Source organism: Xiphias gladius, chromosome 15 (assembly GCF_016859285.1).
Source record: "Xiphias gladius isolate SHS-SW01 ecotype Sanya breed wild chromosome 15, ASM1685928v1, whole genome shotgun sequence".
Classification (NCBI taxonomy): domain Eukaryota; kingdom Metazoa; phylum Chordata; class Actinopteri; order Istiophoriformes; family Xiphiidae; genus Xiphias; species Xiphias gladius.
In genome coordinates, this window is record NC_053414.1 from 11,202,947 (window position 1) to 11,221,145 (window position 18,199).

Here is an 18,199-nt window from a genome sequence, read left to right on the forward strand (position 1 = left end):
AGCTTCCTCTCCCATTAAAAATGAATCAATAATGAAATAGACCCCTAGTTTCCCATTTTGCTGTCAGCAAACAGAATCTGAAGTACTAAGGGTGCCCACTGGCCGGTTTCTCCTGCTGCCCTTACATTACAAGGGCACATGGGCGCCCTTTGAAGTCCTGTACTGCTTTTCACATCAGGTTCTGGCAACAGGAGAGTCTGGACCTGAAGAGAAATGTGGAAATTTGCACACTTTGAAGTCTTAGAGTCAGAAATATGCACTCAGTTGGCAGTTTATTAGGTATACCGAGCTAAAACTAATGCAGTCCTGCAATAAATCCTCACTTACGGTTATAATTTTCAGTTTTTGTTGAGCGTTTCTGATTTAACAATGGGCAACTATGCTGTTGAACTGTATTACCTTATACAGAGCCGTGCTTTTGTTATCCAACCTACCCTCAAATGAGGTGGACAGAATAATAGAAACAATAGTTTGGAGCACTTCCAAGCAAATGCTTACTGAGCTTTTTGTGACTTTGACATACTGTAAGTCATTCAGAATAACTTCTCCTTTAGGGGACATAAAAATGTACGGACATAATGTTCAGAAGCCACAATGTTTTGGTCCAGTGTGTATTTTTATTAACATTTGTAAATTTAGATTTCTTTGAACTATTACTCTATAAGTGTCTCAATTATGTAAGACTACCATAGCTGCTATTGGACCTGAAGAGGGTAAATTATTTCTTGGCTGTGTAAATCCAAGATATTTTACCATTATTATTATAACAACACAACTGTTTGTTTGGTCCTAACTTGTATATACAACTTGTACACAAAAAAGAATGGGGGTTAATTAAGGAAATCGCCATGAAGTATGAAGAAGAATAGTTTCTATTTGAATTTGTCAGCAGAATACAGCTGCTTTCAGCAACTGGGGTTTTTACAGCTAAATCAAATCAGCTATAGGCAAAATTCCTTCTAAAGTGCAGTGTACATATAAGTGTCCTCAAATTGTGTTCATTATTGGTCTTATTAACAGAGTATCCTTAATATGTCTGTAGTGTTTGTATTTTCTTCCCTTTTCAGTAATACTTCCAGTGCTTTCACATCCTCCTTCTAATGCCTACACTCTTTGCCTCTAAAGGTCTCATATATGTCTCATAAGTTGTTTTGTTTTTTCCTGTAAATTTCAGCCCAACAGGTATTGTTCCATGTCCAGCCACACCCACCACATTTGGCCACATCAGAACAGCGAACGGTCAGGGGCAACAGAGACGGCGTATCACCTCAATCCAGCCACCCACGGGTCTCCAAGAATGGCTCCGAACATTTCAGGTGAGCACCTTCGAGTTTTATTCTTCTCTTTTTCTTTTTCTTTTTTCCCTTGGGTGACTCCGAACCCTCGAGCAAAAGCTCATCCAAAAGCAGATGTTGTGACCAATCAATGTTCGCTTAGTCTCAGAGATAATTGCTGCCTTGTTGTTCTGGCCCAACACATTAACACAGGCACTGTAGCGTGGAATTGGAATTAGCCATACCTGTTCAGACTAAAGAGAGTTATAAGATCACGTGTCTACTGTAGACTTAGTCTGTATTAAAAGTTGAACAGATGTTGTCTTCTGCGATCCTCTGACAGAAAGAAGTTACTGCAGGATGATCTAAGCCCATTGTTATCTAGTTACTCATTTTACTTGGTTTTCCAAGGACAATAATGCAGACTTTGGTTTTCGAAAGAGGTCATTTTGTCAGTTGTGTTTGTTTTTTGTTTTACTGTTAGTGTCTGTAAAGATTATAGAGATAATTCTACATCAATTTCTTCATATTATAGTTTAACCTATTTTTATATTAATTTTCCTGTATTATCATTTTCTGTATAGATGCAACATAATAACCCATTTCCTTTGTGTTAGACTTCAGCTCTAATGAGACCTCATGGAAATAGGATGTCATTTAAACATTTTAGCCTTGATGGGGTCTATCCGATTTCCTGTGTAATTGGTTGCCATGGATTTCATTACCTAAGAGAACTTTAAATTCATTATCTTTTGAATCGTTGGGCCAACCTGAGACACTTTAACTGTTTTACATATATTAATCCTCAGGCCTGACAAGTCAGGCTATAGGCTATAAACCTCAAATTTACATTCTGTACATTCCCCAGTCCAGTCCTAGCCTGTAGCATCTATTACAGATGGAAACACAAGTACAAAGCAGTGTATTGTAGCTAGAGCAAATGTTTTTCACAAAAACTTCCATGCTGCTTAGCATTATTTTTGGGATTTTGCACTTTTAAAAGGCAAACACAAGGACACATGGTCATGGCAAAGTCACATTTTATATTTTATACTTTGAGATTTTGGGTAAGTACGCAGATTTGTATTTGTGCCGAGACTTAAATGAGAAGATTGATGCGCCACTCTTGTGTCTCTCCATTAAATATGAATCTACAGCCACTAGCCAGTTAGCTTAGCTTGTATTATACATAGTTTGTTTAATCTGTACAAAAAAGTCTTTGTTTAAAAAAGACAAATTGAGATTTTTATGGAGGTTTATGTGTGGGGCTTTTTCTGGGAAATTTAGCAAATAAGAATATTTCCGAAAATGCTGAACTATTCTTTTTTTATACAACCACCATACAGGCACACCTGGCTTGACTATACATTGTTAAAGTCTTAAAATAAATTTAAATAAGTCATAAATTCATCTGAACTCGATCTAAACAATGAGGCAGAATCAGTCTGTGGTGTCTTAGCAGCAAATAGCAGTCATACTTCAGTAAACTTTTTGGTTGAGGTCTTTTTGAGGGCTGAAGAATTCCGTCATCATTAAATTAAGCAGGATTTTTTTGAGCAGATACTTTTGGGTTTTCCCTGAATGTCTGAAATTGAGTGTTTTATCACTAGCCCATCGTCATAATGATTAGTTGATCAAAAGAGTAACACTTGTGCATGAGTAAGCCAGCCTGAATTTCCTGCATGATCAAGTATCAGTGCTGTGATCACAGATGCTGACTGCCGATTTGTGTCACAGCCATTCTCAGGGGATTGTTGAAAGAAATTCTGGCAAATTTAAGAAATCAGGTACTGAAGAAGAAGTAGGCCTGACATGTTGAGGGGGAAATAGGGTTTACCAAAAACAATAAACTACAATTTACCCACTAGAGCTTATCCTGGAAACTCCTGGAATACATTTAGCTCTCCAGAAATTTGGTTTGAGATCAATATTCGGGAAAATTCTGCAATATTGATAGCCTCATAAGCACCAACAAAAGGTCTTAAACTGTTGGTCACAACCTGTACCAAACTAGATAAAAACTATCTAAAATAACACAAAGCCTCAACATTAAACAATAAATATTGTTGAGTATGTTTATGAATAGACAACAAACTAGAGGTTAGAGGGTTCTCTAGCGGTCTAAACAAAAAAAATCTTTTCTCAGGCTGGGAATTGTGAAACTGTGGTGCTGAGGATTCAGTTGGAACAAAAGTACTAATGGGAGAAAGTAACAGTTACGTGGTCTTCCCTTCTGAAACCCTTGATTACCTCCACAACCAGCACCTCTGGCTTAAGCTTTTAGCTGCCAAATTACAGGTAGTTTGCATGTGCCAGATTTTCCACCCTGCCTCATAGACTGTAATCATTGTTAGATTCCAGCATTCAACAGAGGAAAACAACTGTGGCAGTTGGGTGTAGCATACAGTGCAACGCTATTCAACAGTCAGCGCAAAACAGCTAAATGCTAGAGTAAAAGAAACAAAACCCCACAGAGCTCAAATAACGCTGTTTATACAGTCTGGTTCTGGTGTACAAATTTTCCACTAATGTCTTGGCTGCTAGAAATAGGCAGGTGCCTCAAGCAACTTTGTGCTGCTGTGGAGAGCACGTAGGGAACATTAAGGTGTTACAGACATGCTGCACAAAGCTGGATCCTTCCTAGACGCTCCGATCAAGGTGTCAGACTTGGGGAAAGAAGGCTTACATAAGCACACTGAGGCCTCTAATTTGATGGAGGTAAACTGGAACAATCATCCTGTAATGCCCTAGTGCTGTGTTTTCAGTTAACACTGTAAGTTGTTTACAGCTGTGTTGGGTGTGGCAGTCCAGATGTGGATGTGCAATTAATAACCTGTGATAGTGCATTGCCACCTGTGATAGCCAAACTGCAATATTTATTTTCAGAACCTTTGGAGAGGACAGTACAGAGAGAAAAGTAGAGACTGCAGTGAAATAAAAAAGAAAAAATTTGTCTCGATTGGTCAATCATAGATTGGCTGGCAGGCAGGCAGGTAGGTAGGTAGATAAATTTGTCTATAGTGGTACCCACCAGCAAAACACATAACTGTACATAGCTGCTCAGAGATATCAATGCTGAACTGAAAACTTTAGTGATTTGAAAAATAACATTGCGTTTAGCTGTGATAAAGGTCTAAAGGTGTATTATGTGGCTGACAACCCATGCAGATCAATATACTTACATTAGCTACACCTTTTCTTCATTGACACCAGCATCCGCTCCACATCAGCAAATATTTGGGATGCTGATAAAATAATGTGTAATGCTGGATTTATACTTCTGCATTAAGGAGCTACGTCATACCGATGGTGGCTATAAGCGTAGACCTCCACAAAAATGTCCCTACATGTCTTGTTGTTACGGCGTTGATGGATATATCATGTGAGGACTGACAAAAACTGTGACTAGTTGCTTTTGTTTTCCACTACATCGTTCTGATGCCGGTGGAGAGTGAGGATAACATTAGCAATGTAAAAGAAAGACTGTCAGAAATCTTCTCCTTTAACAGACATCAAACAAAGTGATTATACTGCAAACCTGCTCAGCAATATTTCCACTCTGTATGAATGTAAACACGGCGACCTGCATGGAGCTAGTCTTTTATTAAGTAATGAGAGACAGCGAAATAACGCTGTTACCAGGAAGTAACTTCAGTTCTATAAATCTGTTTGTAGCTCACCATCGACAAAGTAAATGAAACTATTAAAAAAAAGTTACTGTGGGGAATTTATAAAACATGATATGGCTTGATAACACGTGAGTTTAGCTTCGCAAAGGTGATATCAAGGAGTGAAATCCGACTCCTAAGAAAAATCCTAAGCACTCATACTATGCTACTGAACATGTTTTTAGTTGTTTGAGAGTAACTCATTTCCAATTTTTGATGATGTTTGATGATATGTAGAGTTGCTACTGTTCCTATCGAGTTTAAACGCACTTGTTGTAAGTTACATCAGAAAGAGGCAACCACCAAATGAATGTAATGCAGTTTAGAGCACGTAACTTTTTAAAACAACATCCTCTGTCCTTTGTTCCAGAGCTGGACTGGCCCAGAGAAGCTGCTGGCGCTGGATGAGTTGATTGACAGCTGTGAGCCCACACAAGTCAAGCATATGATGCAGGTGATTGAGCCGCAATTTCAGCGAGACTTTATCTCCCTGCTGCCCAAAGAGGTGAGTTACTGAAAAGCCCCTTTTATGTTATCAATTCACAACTTCCTCTCTAGCCCTTATCCTCCTCTGCCTTTTTCTTTTGACCTGAACTCCCATGGGAATGCTTTGTGGTAGATGTTATTTCTGAATGAACATACCTGACAGACATGGCTGCCTCTCCAGCCCTAATCCTGTCGCAGTCTTCCCTCACATCAATCTAACTGCATCCATAGTGGGTGTCTTGTTTTTGCTCTGCATCATAACTGACAATACAAACAATCTCAGGTGCCACAGTGATGATAAGATCACATAAGGAATTCTTAGAAAACAGCCTCAATACACCGAATCTTGTGGAGCTGATCAAATACATAACACCTTGTCTCTGTATGGCAGGTGTTTAGGATGAAGGGGGCGGTTGGTAGCATAGAGAGTGAGGCAATAGGATGCAAGATTTCAAGGTGTCAGTACCATTTGCTCCGATGCCAAATGTACAAACAGGATCATGTGTGTTCATAGTGGGACATGAGCCCTCTCTTTTCATTTTGTTTTCCCTTTGCTGTTTCTCCTTTTTCATATTTTTTTCTCTTTGACTTCTTTTTCGATAACTCCATATCTTCTCCGCTCAGATCTGCTGGAAATACTGTATATTGGGTGGCCCTAATTTTATAAGGACAATCCCTGTGGTCACTGTAGATACAGCTGGAATTGAAAGTATGAAGAGAATCTGCAGAAGGCTGTAAGTCGGACTTAAAAAGCAATAACTGACTGGAGGTCCATTCATAAACTTTTGAAATATCCTCAACCCTGGTAATGACTACTGGCTTAAGCAGGCTTTTTAGGTGATTGAGGTATGTCAGGGTTTGTGATGGGTCTTCTACGGGCCAAGTCACTTGAAATAAACCTAAAACTAACACTGTAACACCTGAAGACCTTGGATGGTAGACAAAATAACATGAAAACCCTGAGAATGTAAAGTACCAAGTAAGGACTAGACCTCATAATGACCTCAGGCTATTTACGGTATTGTCAAAGAAATTTCAAAGTGCGTAAAATCAAATAGTAGACAAGGAAAGATTTACAAATCTTTGAGGAATGAAGCACTTGACTGTGGCTTAAATCTAATTGATAGACTTTAAATAAATGTCAAAATTCATCTGTTGCACAAAGTTGTCTACTTCTTGACTATCTTAAACAGGACTAATTTACAATGAGTGGACAATGGATAAATTAAAAAAAACATGGTTGATTGAGCAATACCTCCAGCACTAAAAATGTTTGCCCTTTGGAAGATATCAGCAATAACGGACATTTTATTAGAAGAATTCAGCAAAAACACTGTTTTAATCCCACAGTAGACATCATCAAAGACAGGTTCTGGAAGGTTTCCCAATCTATGAAAACAACTGACGAAGCCCTCCCTGTTGTATGTTTCCAGCAGTTTACTGTGGTCCCTAAAAACTCTCTCCCTTCTCATTTCTCGCTCTACAACATAACAGAAAACCACAAAGTGTGAGCCAAGTTTTCCTCATTTGGTGGGGGCTGGGGTGGCTAACTTTTCAGTCTGTCTTTTGTGAAACTGCATTAACTTGAATTAGACTAGAGCTGCAAAGATTACTCAAGTAATCCATTAGTCGCTCGACACAAAATTAATCTGCAACTATAGTGATAATCCACTGAGTGATTGTCATTTTTCGAGCAAAAATACCAAACCAATTCAGTGGTTTCAGCTTCTCAAATGTGAGGATGTGATGATTATTTTTGGCCTGTATGAGAATAAACTGAATATCTTTGGGTTTTGGACATTTGATCAAATAAAACGAGCGATATCGGGCTGTGAGAAAAATACAAAAGGCATTTTTCGTTTACAGACCAATTAATAAAAAAAATCAGATTAATTGATAAATTAATCAATGACTAATTTGATAAATGACTAATAAATAATCATTAGTTGCGGCCCTACATTATACGAATTTCAGAGCAAAATTAAGATTGACCCAACTCTACAGACCAGTCAAAATTATCTTTGTAAAGCCGGCCCCTGGTTATTGGAGTGGCCAGATAGTCTTTTGGTTCCCTCCTGATGTTCATGACACCATTCTTGTATTTGTTACACAGTGTGATGTGGGTCAGTATCATCTCGGATTATTGTAATATAATGAGAGAACAATATTTGCACAATGGGTTACTCCTCATTCTGTAAAATTAACCAATAATCATTCTCTTTTTATGATGATACAGAGCAATGACTTGATCTAATGGTTGATCCACTGCATTGTTTCATAGCTTAAACTGATATTGTGTGTTGAGAGCTTTGTCCAAATATATGCCTGTTTGAATATGTCTGAAAAACCAGTGGAAAAGCAAGTTGCTCAGGGATCTAGTTTTATGCTCATTATACCAGGTTTTGTGTCTTTATTTGCTGGCTTTGGTTTAGCGAACTGTATCACTGGTATCATTACCTGCTGTGTGAACCTCCAATTGTATATTTTTTGTTAGGCTTTCATAAAAATGTTGATTCAGTTCTATGGTAATACGACTGTGTACCCTTGTCAGTTAGATTCATGCTGTTAATCTTATGCTCATAGTTTGTTCTGAAAGTGTTTTGTTTTTTTTCTAAGCTTTTCCTTTCGGTTATTGTGGTTTAGTTACTTCAAACTTAATGTCCTCTTCTATGAGGTGTTTGCACTGTTGTGTACACCCACTGTAGGAAATAATGGCTCCTCTTTGTGTCTTCTTTTCCATTTACACCTGTCCCATTCTGCGTCCATGTCTTTCAACAGCTGGCTTTGTACGTGCTGTCATTCCTGGAACCGAAGGACCTCCTCCAAGCAGCCCAGACATGTCGCTACTGGCGCATCCTGGCAGAAGACAACCTACTGTGGAGGGAGAAATGCAGGGAAGAAGGTGAGTCTTGAGTCTGATGCAGACATACAGACAACATGCAGTCACACAGCGGGAGCACTCCGGAGCTACCGCTGTGGTCAACGCCCTGCTTAATGTTGTACCTGTTTTAAAATAAACTTTAACTGGAAAAACATGAGCTTGTTAGTCAAATCAGCTTCTGTCTCTCTCCTAACAGGCATTGATGAGCCTCTGCCCCTCAAGAAGAGGAAAATCGTCAAGCCTGGCTTCACCCACAGCCCTTGGAAGAGTGCCTACATCAGGCAGCACAGAATAGACACTAACTGGAGGAGAGGGGACCTCAAATCACCCAAGGTAGCTTTTCCTCTAAAATTGAATTCCCCACAGGTTAGCCTCAATCCAGCTGATCTTATGGATCTGATATCAATGGCTCTGAGTCACAGAAAGATGGTTCAATAAGGGTCTGAAGTGTGAAGTGTAGAGGTGATAGAAAGTTAGTGATGGGTCAGGTCCCTGCTCTGTAGAATTCGCAGTGCATGATAATTGCGCCAGAGCACAGGAGGATCTTATTCCCCTTCAATCTATTGACTCCATTTGTCTCTTGCCTGTTTAGAAGTTTCCCATAAAAGCATGACCAGCATGCTAGAGTTGATCCTTAATGGGCCTTGTGCGCCTTTGCTCCTTTAGAAATGGCTGCAGGTCATTTTAGGCTACCACTTTTGTAAATCTAGTTACTGTACTCTTCATACTCCTTTACATATGCAGTGTGCTCTGTATTTTGCTGAGCTAGCAGTCCTGTGACCCTGTATTAGCCAGCAGAGAGTACATACACACACACACACACACACACACACACACACCATACAGCTCTGCTTAAAGAGCTGTGTACACCTGCAGCACTTGGTGACATTTTCCTCTTGTCTCGTCTTTACTTTGATGTATAAAGCACCAGAGACGTTTCATTGGCAGCATTAGTTCTTGCCGTTTTCTTTGTCATTCCAAGTCCACTCTTCTACGTCCTTCTCATTGCATCTGTTTTTCTATCTGTCCCATGTCAAAGGTGCTGAAAGGTCATGACGACCACGTGATCACCTGCCTCCAGTTCTGTGGCAACCGCATCGTCAGCGGCTCTGACGACAATACGCTGAAGGTCTGGTCGGCTATCACAGGAAAGGTAAGAGTTGACTACTATGCTTTTTCCTGTTTTGTCTTTTAGTCTTAATGGCTTCCTTGTCTTCTGCACTGTTGTATTGTCAGACGTCAATGAACTGTAAGCACATGGTTCAAGTTAAATAATTTTCATGAATTTTTCAGACTTCTTGGTTTAAAAGTGAAGGTAAAGTAAAAGTGTCGTCATACATAGCGTGTTGTACATTTAGATATACATGAAACATAAACAACAGCTGCCTATTCAGCACATAACTGTTATTATCTGTAGTTTGATAGTTTGTAACATTTGCTTTATCACGTAAAAACATCCTGGCAAGACTCTGTCTATTCTCTCCTCTTACATTTAGCCATTTTGCAGACTTGTTACACAGCACATGTCCACAGGCAGTGTTAGTATTCATAGCTGAAGCTGGTGCTGCCACACAGGCCTTGTGCTGCAGCTCTACGCTGTGTATTAAACAGAAAGGCAGTTTGTGTGGTGTTGGAGAGAAGTTCACAGATTGTTGTAAATCACAACACTCTGTGTTGGACTCCATCTTCAAAAGAGCTTTTCTACTAAAAATCCTCTGAACACTGTTACTGCATATTTCTCTTTCCAACCCTGTTCTTTCACCTTTACTCAAATGAATTAAATAAGGTTGGGCTGTGTACTTGCTACTTGATTTCACGCAAAAAAAACAAACAATGCCTTTAGAGAAATTGATATTCTGCATGATCAAACTGCAGCATTCTCTTTCTGTTGGACACAATAGACCAGAGAACCTCGGTCTAAAAGATAGAAGAGTTGGCATTCAGCCAACTGGTGATTACATGCATATCAGTCACAACATTTGCTGATCTGAACAGATTTCACCAAGGTCATCCGATAGGCATGGAGCACTAATTGGCTCTCCTTCACCCAAAGACTTATCTCGATGACAAGTTGTTGAGTTACAGCTACAGTGGCTCCACATTGGTGGTGGACGTCTGCAATGAGTCACATCACCAGCAGCCTCTGAATGCATGGTGGTTTCACAAAAAGCAGTAGACTGACATCACAGCATATTGTGTCCGTGGTTTCTACAATGCAAATCTGCCTTAGAATTGTTTGTTTACATTAGTCATGAGTAAGAGATGAGCCTGAAACTGTCTCTGTTTGGGGGTTGTATTCAGAGCACATCCCCTCTGTGGATTTCATCTCTTTGATTATTTAGCTCTCAACACCAGAGAGAGAATCCCTCGCTGGAGAGGAATGGCCAATTAAGTGTAGTCGACCATTCCGGGTAAAGTGGCTGTCGATGCCAGTAAAACTGTAAAGTAAAAATACAATGGGATTCCGAGCACCTGTATTTGTTTTTCCTCTTCGCTGTCAACATCCTTTCCAATCTTTGCCAGCTTATTTGAGGACTTGATTGCTACGTTTTCCTCGCTGTCAGTTCATCCCCATGAGATCCAGGCCCTATAAAGTGGCTATCAGTGATCTCGAGGTGTTACACAGTTTGTGATGAATGGATGAATGCTTCCAATCCACATGCCAATATCCATTCCTCTTCTCCTTCGTATCTCCTTCGCCTTCATATTGCAAATAGCCAAGATGGTAGGAAAATCTCTCCTCCATAACTGTCTTGTAAAAAGTGATTTGTTTGACCTTGGTGTGCCTTTTGCCTCTCATATAAATCCTCTAACTTCAAGAAAAGCTCAGGCGAGCCTTCCACAGCTCAGCTGCTAACACCAGAAGTTAGGTTTTACTCAGAACTGGATCAATAAGGGGTAGAAACATTACAATCAAGTGAGATGAAGAACTCTTATTTCAGTCTTTAAAGGTTCTCCTTTTGGCATCTGAGGCCATTAGACTGAAGATGTGGTTTTCTTTTCTCTGTTCCATCAGCTATGTTTGATTTTTGGTCACTTTTCATTCATCAGACAAAGGCAGTCCCTGCAAATCAGTAATGAGTTTGGTGGACGGTTATAGATTACAAGGCTATATTGCCTCATGGTGTCAGGGATCAGCATCTACATCTGTGCTTTTCTTCAGAGAAGAGATTTAAAATGCAGCTCTGGCGGCTTGCACTGTAGGTAGAGGATTTAAATGGATAGGATGGAAAAAGAAATTGGTCGGACCGTAGATAAATTGTCCCAGAGTTTAACACTTCTCAGATACTTGTGCTCCTTTTTTTCAAAAACTTTGTGTTCAATTCAGAACAATCAAAAAGATTCCCCTGCGAACCAAACAATGTAGGGTGAATCAAGTGATATTACATCACTTTCTCCTCTTGTTATTTTCCAGTCCCAGTATCCCCAACACAGCACTAAATAGTGCATCAGCTATGTTGCTGACAACATCATAACACATGTTTCTATCAGTTGTTTAATGAATCTGTCCGATATCCTGTTTCTCTCAGAGATTTGTTGATGAATTGTGTATTTTTCAGACTCGTGAGGCATTTTTAGCACAGAGAGCAGATCATATCAACAGGGTTGTTTGCATGGGCATGGTTTAAATTTGCTTACTTAAAATCTTCAACAAATATTTATCAGATACCTTTCAACAAACACTGAAGCAGACACTTGATAATGTTTCATCTTTGCAGCCACATTTGTCTTTCCGTTGATTTATCTTTTATAAAAACACAGTGAATCGAGCTCTTGCTGTGAGGCAATCAGGGAATTATTATATGAGCATGTTATATGTAAATGCTTCCACACCTCTGAAAGAAGTGAGCCATCGCTTAGCGATCAGGTAAAACAATGGGGATTTGATTATGGTGAAAATATTGAAACAGAGATTGAACAAACTCAACAGTTTGAAATCAAAGTGACATAAGAGCTTCTGTTGAAGCTTGCACCTGTGGTTTAAATTTGTGGGTTGGAAGAATTGTTTTAAAAAGGTTGTTTTTCTTGCTGAGACAACACTCAAAGGCTCTGTCTTTACCTGATGGACCTTTGTCTTTGCATTGTCCTCCAGCTTCAGTGAAAGATGTCAATCTTCCACCCAGGCACGCAAACAGCAGCACACAGCTCATTGCTTCAAAGGTCGCTGTTTGGTGCTTAACAGAGCAGCGCATGTCCTTGGTGGTGCCTGTCACCAGCAGCCTCAGCTGTCAGGCAGATCTAAGATGGCAGACCTGTGGACTGGTGTCATATCCAGGGAGAGGTGTCCTCTGCCAGATGCTTTAGCTGCATGGATACCCAGTTTGCCTCCACCTCTTATTAAGTAACAGATTATGGAAAAGCAGAAAATTGTCATTACTTTTAAAATTTTTGGCTAATGTAGTGAGCATCTTGTGTTAAAGCGTCAGTTACTTTAGCTGTTAGGATGTTTGCTATGTAGAAAGTGTTGAATGGATCTACATTTGAGGTGTGTTAAATTGACTCCTGCCAGCCAAGCTTAAACACACATTTTCCACATACTGTCGTGGGACATGTTCGATCTCTTTTGCCTGGTTTTCTGTCTTTCTCTACTGGAAAAAGCATGCCTAATGTAGATTCAACTGTAGCCTAAAAAATCTTTTAATCGTGTGTGAGTCTGTAATAATGACAGCTTGAACTGAGGTAGTTCATTTTAACCTTTTCAATTTAACCAAAGCAATAACTCAATGCACCTTTAGTCCCATTGTCCTTTGTTTTTTGATATTTTCTGCTAAGGTCAAGGAAGATGAATTTTTCAATACAAAGGGAAAACTACAGTATTTGTAGTATTTTGTGGTCTTTGTGGCTACAATACTGGATTACCCCCCCCCCCCTTTTTTTTTTTTTTTTTTAATGAAGAGGAAAATATAATGCAAATATGAAGCATTGTATGAAAACCCTTTTAGTTTTTAAAAACGTCCTTCACAGGTTCATTAAAAGAATGCTAATCTTCTTTCACTCTCGGGGACAGGCTTATTTTATGTTTGTTTCACAGACAGATAAAGACGCCTAAGCCCTTCATTTCAGATATTCTCTCTTCCCACGCAGTGTTTGAGTAGGCTCTAATCACACACTGTGATTCTTGTTCTTGGAAGCTTAACCACTGGCTTCGATTCACGAGAAAAATCTTGCATCCTTGAGAGTATGATTACAATAAACTGCAGGCCTGTAGTTGAATGTTACACAGCAGTAGCACAGATTTGTCACAAATGTGGATTAAGATGCATGTTTGGCAGTCAGAACATTGTAAATAATCTTGATAATTTACCATGTTTCTGTCATATTTTAAATGTGCAGTAGAGTGTAATTTAGTCAAATGTTTTTTCAAGCTGCAGTATTTTGGAGTACTTTTCACTGGTGTAACAAACCTAAGAAAAAGGGCCATGGTGATAAAACGAGAGACTTTTAACACTAGTGAGGGTGATTTTAAGGTCATGCCACATTGGCCCACAGTTAATGAAGTAATTCTCTCCATCACTGGACAAGGGAGGGGGGGGGATCTTCCACTTTCACTTGCTGCAATAAAATCTCTTGCCCTGCACTTCCATTCACTGCTTTGTGGCTTATCAGCTGCAGTCAGGGGGTCATGTGTTGTACACTTCAGAGACAATGCTCCACTCTGAACCTGACATAACCACAGTGCTCACCACCAACCACCTCCACAGTTTGCTCTTCATCCTCTCCCCAAAGAAATTTAATTTAGTGCATTTTGGATAATTAAATCCGGGGACAAACGAGACAAACCGTGGAGACGAAAATTCAATTGATCAGAAAGATTTCCATAACTGCCTAAATCAATAGCTAATCTACCATCCCTAATGGGGATGAATGGCTGCATTTCTTTATTGAAGACAGTTGTCAACCCTTTCCGCAAAGAGAATGAATTGGCCGCTTTTGCAGCAGATAAGTAAAAGCAATTATAAAAGCCAGCAAAGAGCTCAGAGATTTTGTCCCAGTACAGCAGCAGCAGGTAGAAATGACTGAGCTCTTCCTTCCTGTAAAAGTTCACACAAATTTCATTTTACTTGTCTTTTTACCCTGAAGGCAAAAGGAGGTCAGACAGGGAAAAAAACATCCCAGATTTGACTTTATGAAACTAATTAATGATCTGTATGAATGAAATCACCGAGTGTCTTTGAAACTTTTTCTAACATCAAAAGTCTAGAATAGTAGGGATGAATTTACTGATCAAGACTCTTGTTCTTCTGTGGCCTTTTCAGTGTCTGCGGACGTTGGTGGGCCACACAGGGGGCGTGTGGTCATCCCAGATGCGAGACAACATTATTATCAGCGGCTCCACTGATCGCACACTCAAGGTCTGGAACGCAGAGACAGGAGAATGTATCCACACCCTCTATGGGCATACCTCAACAGTGCGCTGCATGCATCTACATGAGAAAAGGTAGGGAGCAATCTCATCAGTAATCATCAGCCTTATTAAGACTGTGTAAAAGTTTAAAAAAAAAAATAGTTCTATAGTGTCTTTTGGCACCAGAGTGCTTTTGATATGATACAAATTTAGCTAATAAATCTTTTTTCTGACATTTTATAGTCCAAAGGAATAATCACTTAATCCAGAAAATAATGGGCAAATTGATCAGTAATGAAAATGGTAATTAGTTGCATGTTAAGCTTAGTTGTTGCTAAATAAACCCATTTCATATGTATATTGTACTGAGTCTAAAAAGGCTGCCTTCATGTCAAGAAAGTGAATTAGAGTAACTTCCAAAATGTTGAACTATTCCTTCCAACGTGCCCTATACATCATGACAGTGATCCCACTGAGCAAAAAGAGCAACTCAGCAACAGTAAAAGAGGACAGTATCTGTATGAATGTGAGCATGTGGTCTCATAGTGATTAAATAGACCCTGTGAGGCATCTTAAGTGACCTGCTGCTCACTTATTCACTCAGTATTACACTCCAGAGACTCAGAGTGCTCTTTTCGCCTTGGGGCCCTCGAAGGTTTTTGTGTACCATTTGATTACTCACCCAGTGGAAACGCTGTGAGCTGCAGGCAGACGGTGAATAACATATTGGTGATTTCCATCTTTGTAGGACCGTAAGGCGTTTTATAAATAAAGGGGGTGCTGTGTGTGTCTACAGCATGTTTTTTTTCTATATATATATCCTGTGAAAGAGATAACTTCATAATATGGAACAATCTCTAAGTCTTTATTGAAGCTACAGGAATCCAGTGAAAATTAAAGTTAATATTTTAACTTAATTACTTAAGTAACTGTAAATAATCTGAAACTTGAAGCAAAATGTAAGCATTTTGCTAAAGTTTTACAATTGTAAAAAAGTAAGGGAATTTGCCTCTCTATAACCTATACCACATCTTCCTTTTCAGTTCTGGGTGAAAACGTTGCACATGGGTGGCTGTTTGAGTGAAAGAGATGTTTTTGTACATTCAAGTATGAACATGAACATGCATGTGACGCCGTGGGTAACTTGTTGTCAGGGGAGCACAAGAAAATGTTCATGCCTGCCGCACTATTCTGTCAATACAGCTGACATAGCATGAATGAGTAGTTGTGAGGAGAGTATTGGATTTAATCTTACAGAATGTAAGAGAGGGAGAAGTTCCTTTTCTGGGAAAATTGAGCTCAATATATACAGACTTCTGTTGAATTCACAACTGTATTAACTGTCTGTGCCGCACCCAGGCTCATACATTCAACCTTTACTGTGTCTTAAAACCTAATGCTCTGCGACAAGCTCCTGACTTGCTGTCTGTCTGTGTCTGTCCTGTTTCCTCTCAGGGTGGTCAGTGGCTCTCGTGATGCCACGCTGCGCGTCTGGGACATCGAGACAGGTCAGTGTTTACACGTCCTCATGGGCCACGTAGCAGCAGTGCGATGCGTCCAGTACGACGGGCGGCGGGTGGTTAGCGGTGCCTACGACTTCATGGTAAAAGTGTGGGACCCCGAGACGGAGACCTGCCTTCACACGCTGCAGGGCCACACCAACAGAGTGTACTCATTACAGGTGAGCAGCTTCAGAGAGACAGGAAGTTTGTGTGTTGGTGGTTTACCGCATTCGTGCAGCTTCTGAGTTTGTTTAGTTTGTTTAAACATTTAGAAATCAACATCAGCAGGTTTGCAAAAGATTAAATTTAACTCTGGACCTGTTGTTCAAACTGCAGCAACATATTTTCATAAATTTTATTTTGGAATTGAGTCACATTTTTACAGTCTGCAGTTAAATGTATCTCAGGATTGGGCTGCACAAACTACCCATCACTGAGTTCTGTGTGTATAGTAAGTTCAAAAGTTTCTAATGAGTAATTTGATTTGATTTCAAATGAGTAATTTTAAACTAAAGGGATATCTTATCTAGCAAAGACTTGTAATGTGTAATTGTATAAAATCACTTCCAAAAATAACAGTTTTAAGGATCGAAATGAAATATTACATTTACCTGCCAATCCTTAGTAAATTTAAGTATGACTTTGTTTTATTTACATCAGGACACACGAGAAACTAACTTTGTTTCATAGTTAGTAGTATTCATGTTAGCATGAATGGAAAATGTATTTGTTTAGTTATTGGTGGAAAGTTTTGTCATTTTAAGAATCTTATTTTTTGTGAAATTTAATTTAAATCTTTCCACTTTACATGATTATTGAACAGATTTATGATCAAATGTTGATCATACTCCATATTCCATCTTTTACACTTCAGTCTAAATAAAACAAACAAACAAGGCTAACGTTAGTTTTGTCAGTCAGCTTTGCAACAAGTATACCTTACAGTTGCTCGGTATGAATATTCAGTTTCCCAAAACCTCCATGTATATACTAGTTTGTGTATTTTGTACTAATTAAAATTACTGATGCTCAAATCTCCACTTAATGTTTAAGTTACACCTGGGCTAAGTTTAAAATTAGGAAAAGCAGGTGCAACTGGCTGGTTGACTGTCTATAAATTGTCCATGACTCTAGGAAAGTAAACCTCACTGAAACCTCTCCTTGTGCTCAGGTAGTTGCTTTTGCCAATGTGGCACACAGAAATCCATAAACAAGTCCATTGAATGCACTTTAATACTCATTTTGTTCATATTTATGTACATTTTATAATGTTTTAGTGCATCCTCTCCAAATGTGTATATGTGTTGTTGTTTATTTGTTTGAAAAACAATTCCTGTGTGTCCTCTAAGATGTCCTCTCACCCACTCTGTGTGATGACAGTGCACTTTAGCTGGTGCCATCAACCTCAGAGAGGAGGTTGTTTACTGCATTTATAGATTGGTTTTTGTAACCACACTGCATCGTTGGGCTTTTAAAGTGTTGATGCTCTACTTTTGAACATGTGAACAAAAAGCATAGCTTTCACAGATCAATGAAATTCGTTCTTTTCAATGAGTGTAATCTTCAGGGTGGTAATAGAACTAAAGTATGCTGTGTAGGCGTCTGTGCCATCAACTGCAAGTTAAGGTGACATCTGCAGTTACCTTGAACTGGGGACTGGACTGTCAACCAGTTTAACCTGATCCTCTCTGTCTCCAGTTTGATGGGATCCACGTTGTGAGCGGCTCATTGGACACGTCTATAAGGGTCTGGGACGTGGAGACGGGCAACTGCATCCACACGCTAACGGGGCACCAGTCCCTCACCAGCGGCATGGAGCTCAAAGACAACATCCTGGTCTCAGGCAATGCAGACTCCACTGTCAAGATCTGGGACATCAAGACGGGCCAGTGCCTGCAAACACTGCAAGGTAAGTCCACCATCCCAGCAGGCTGTTGTATCAGCTGTTAGAAGAGCCAGGGGAAATTTTTCTTAAATATTTACACTGGGAGTACATTTTCTGTGACTATTTATGATAAAGCTGTACGAGAACACTCAGTGCT

The 18,199-nt window shown here is 39.6% G+C and overlaps 1 protein-coding gene across 1 annotated transcript in view; it reads left to right on the plus strand.

Moving 5' to 3' along the window:
* The window catches only part of fbxw7 (F-box and WD repeat domain containing 7), a 124,219-nt gene that overhangs the window by 100,324 nt on the left and 5,696 nt on the right, over positions 1-18,199 (plus strand). Inside the window, 8 exon segments of the mRNA XM_040145988.1 lie at positions 1,175-1,316; positions 5,313-5,447; positions 8,207-8,330; positions 8,506-8,642; positions 9,349-9,462; positions 14,567-14,748; positions 16,111-16,336; positions 17,856-18,066. Of these exon segments, the coding sequence (XP_040001922.1) occupies positions 1,175-1,316; positions 5,313-5,447; positions 8,207-8,330; positions 8,506-8,642; positions 9,349-9,462; positions 14,567-14,748; positions 16,111-16,336; positions 17,856-18,066 (1,271 nt within the window).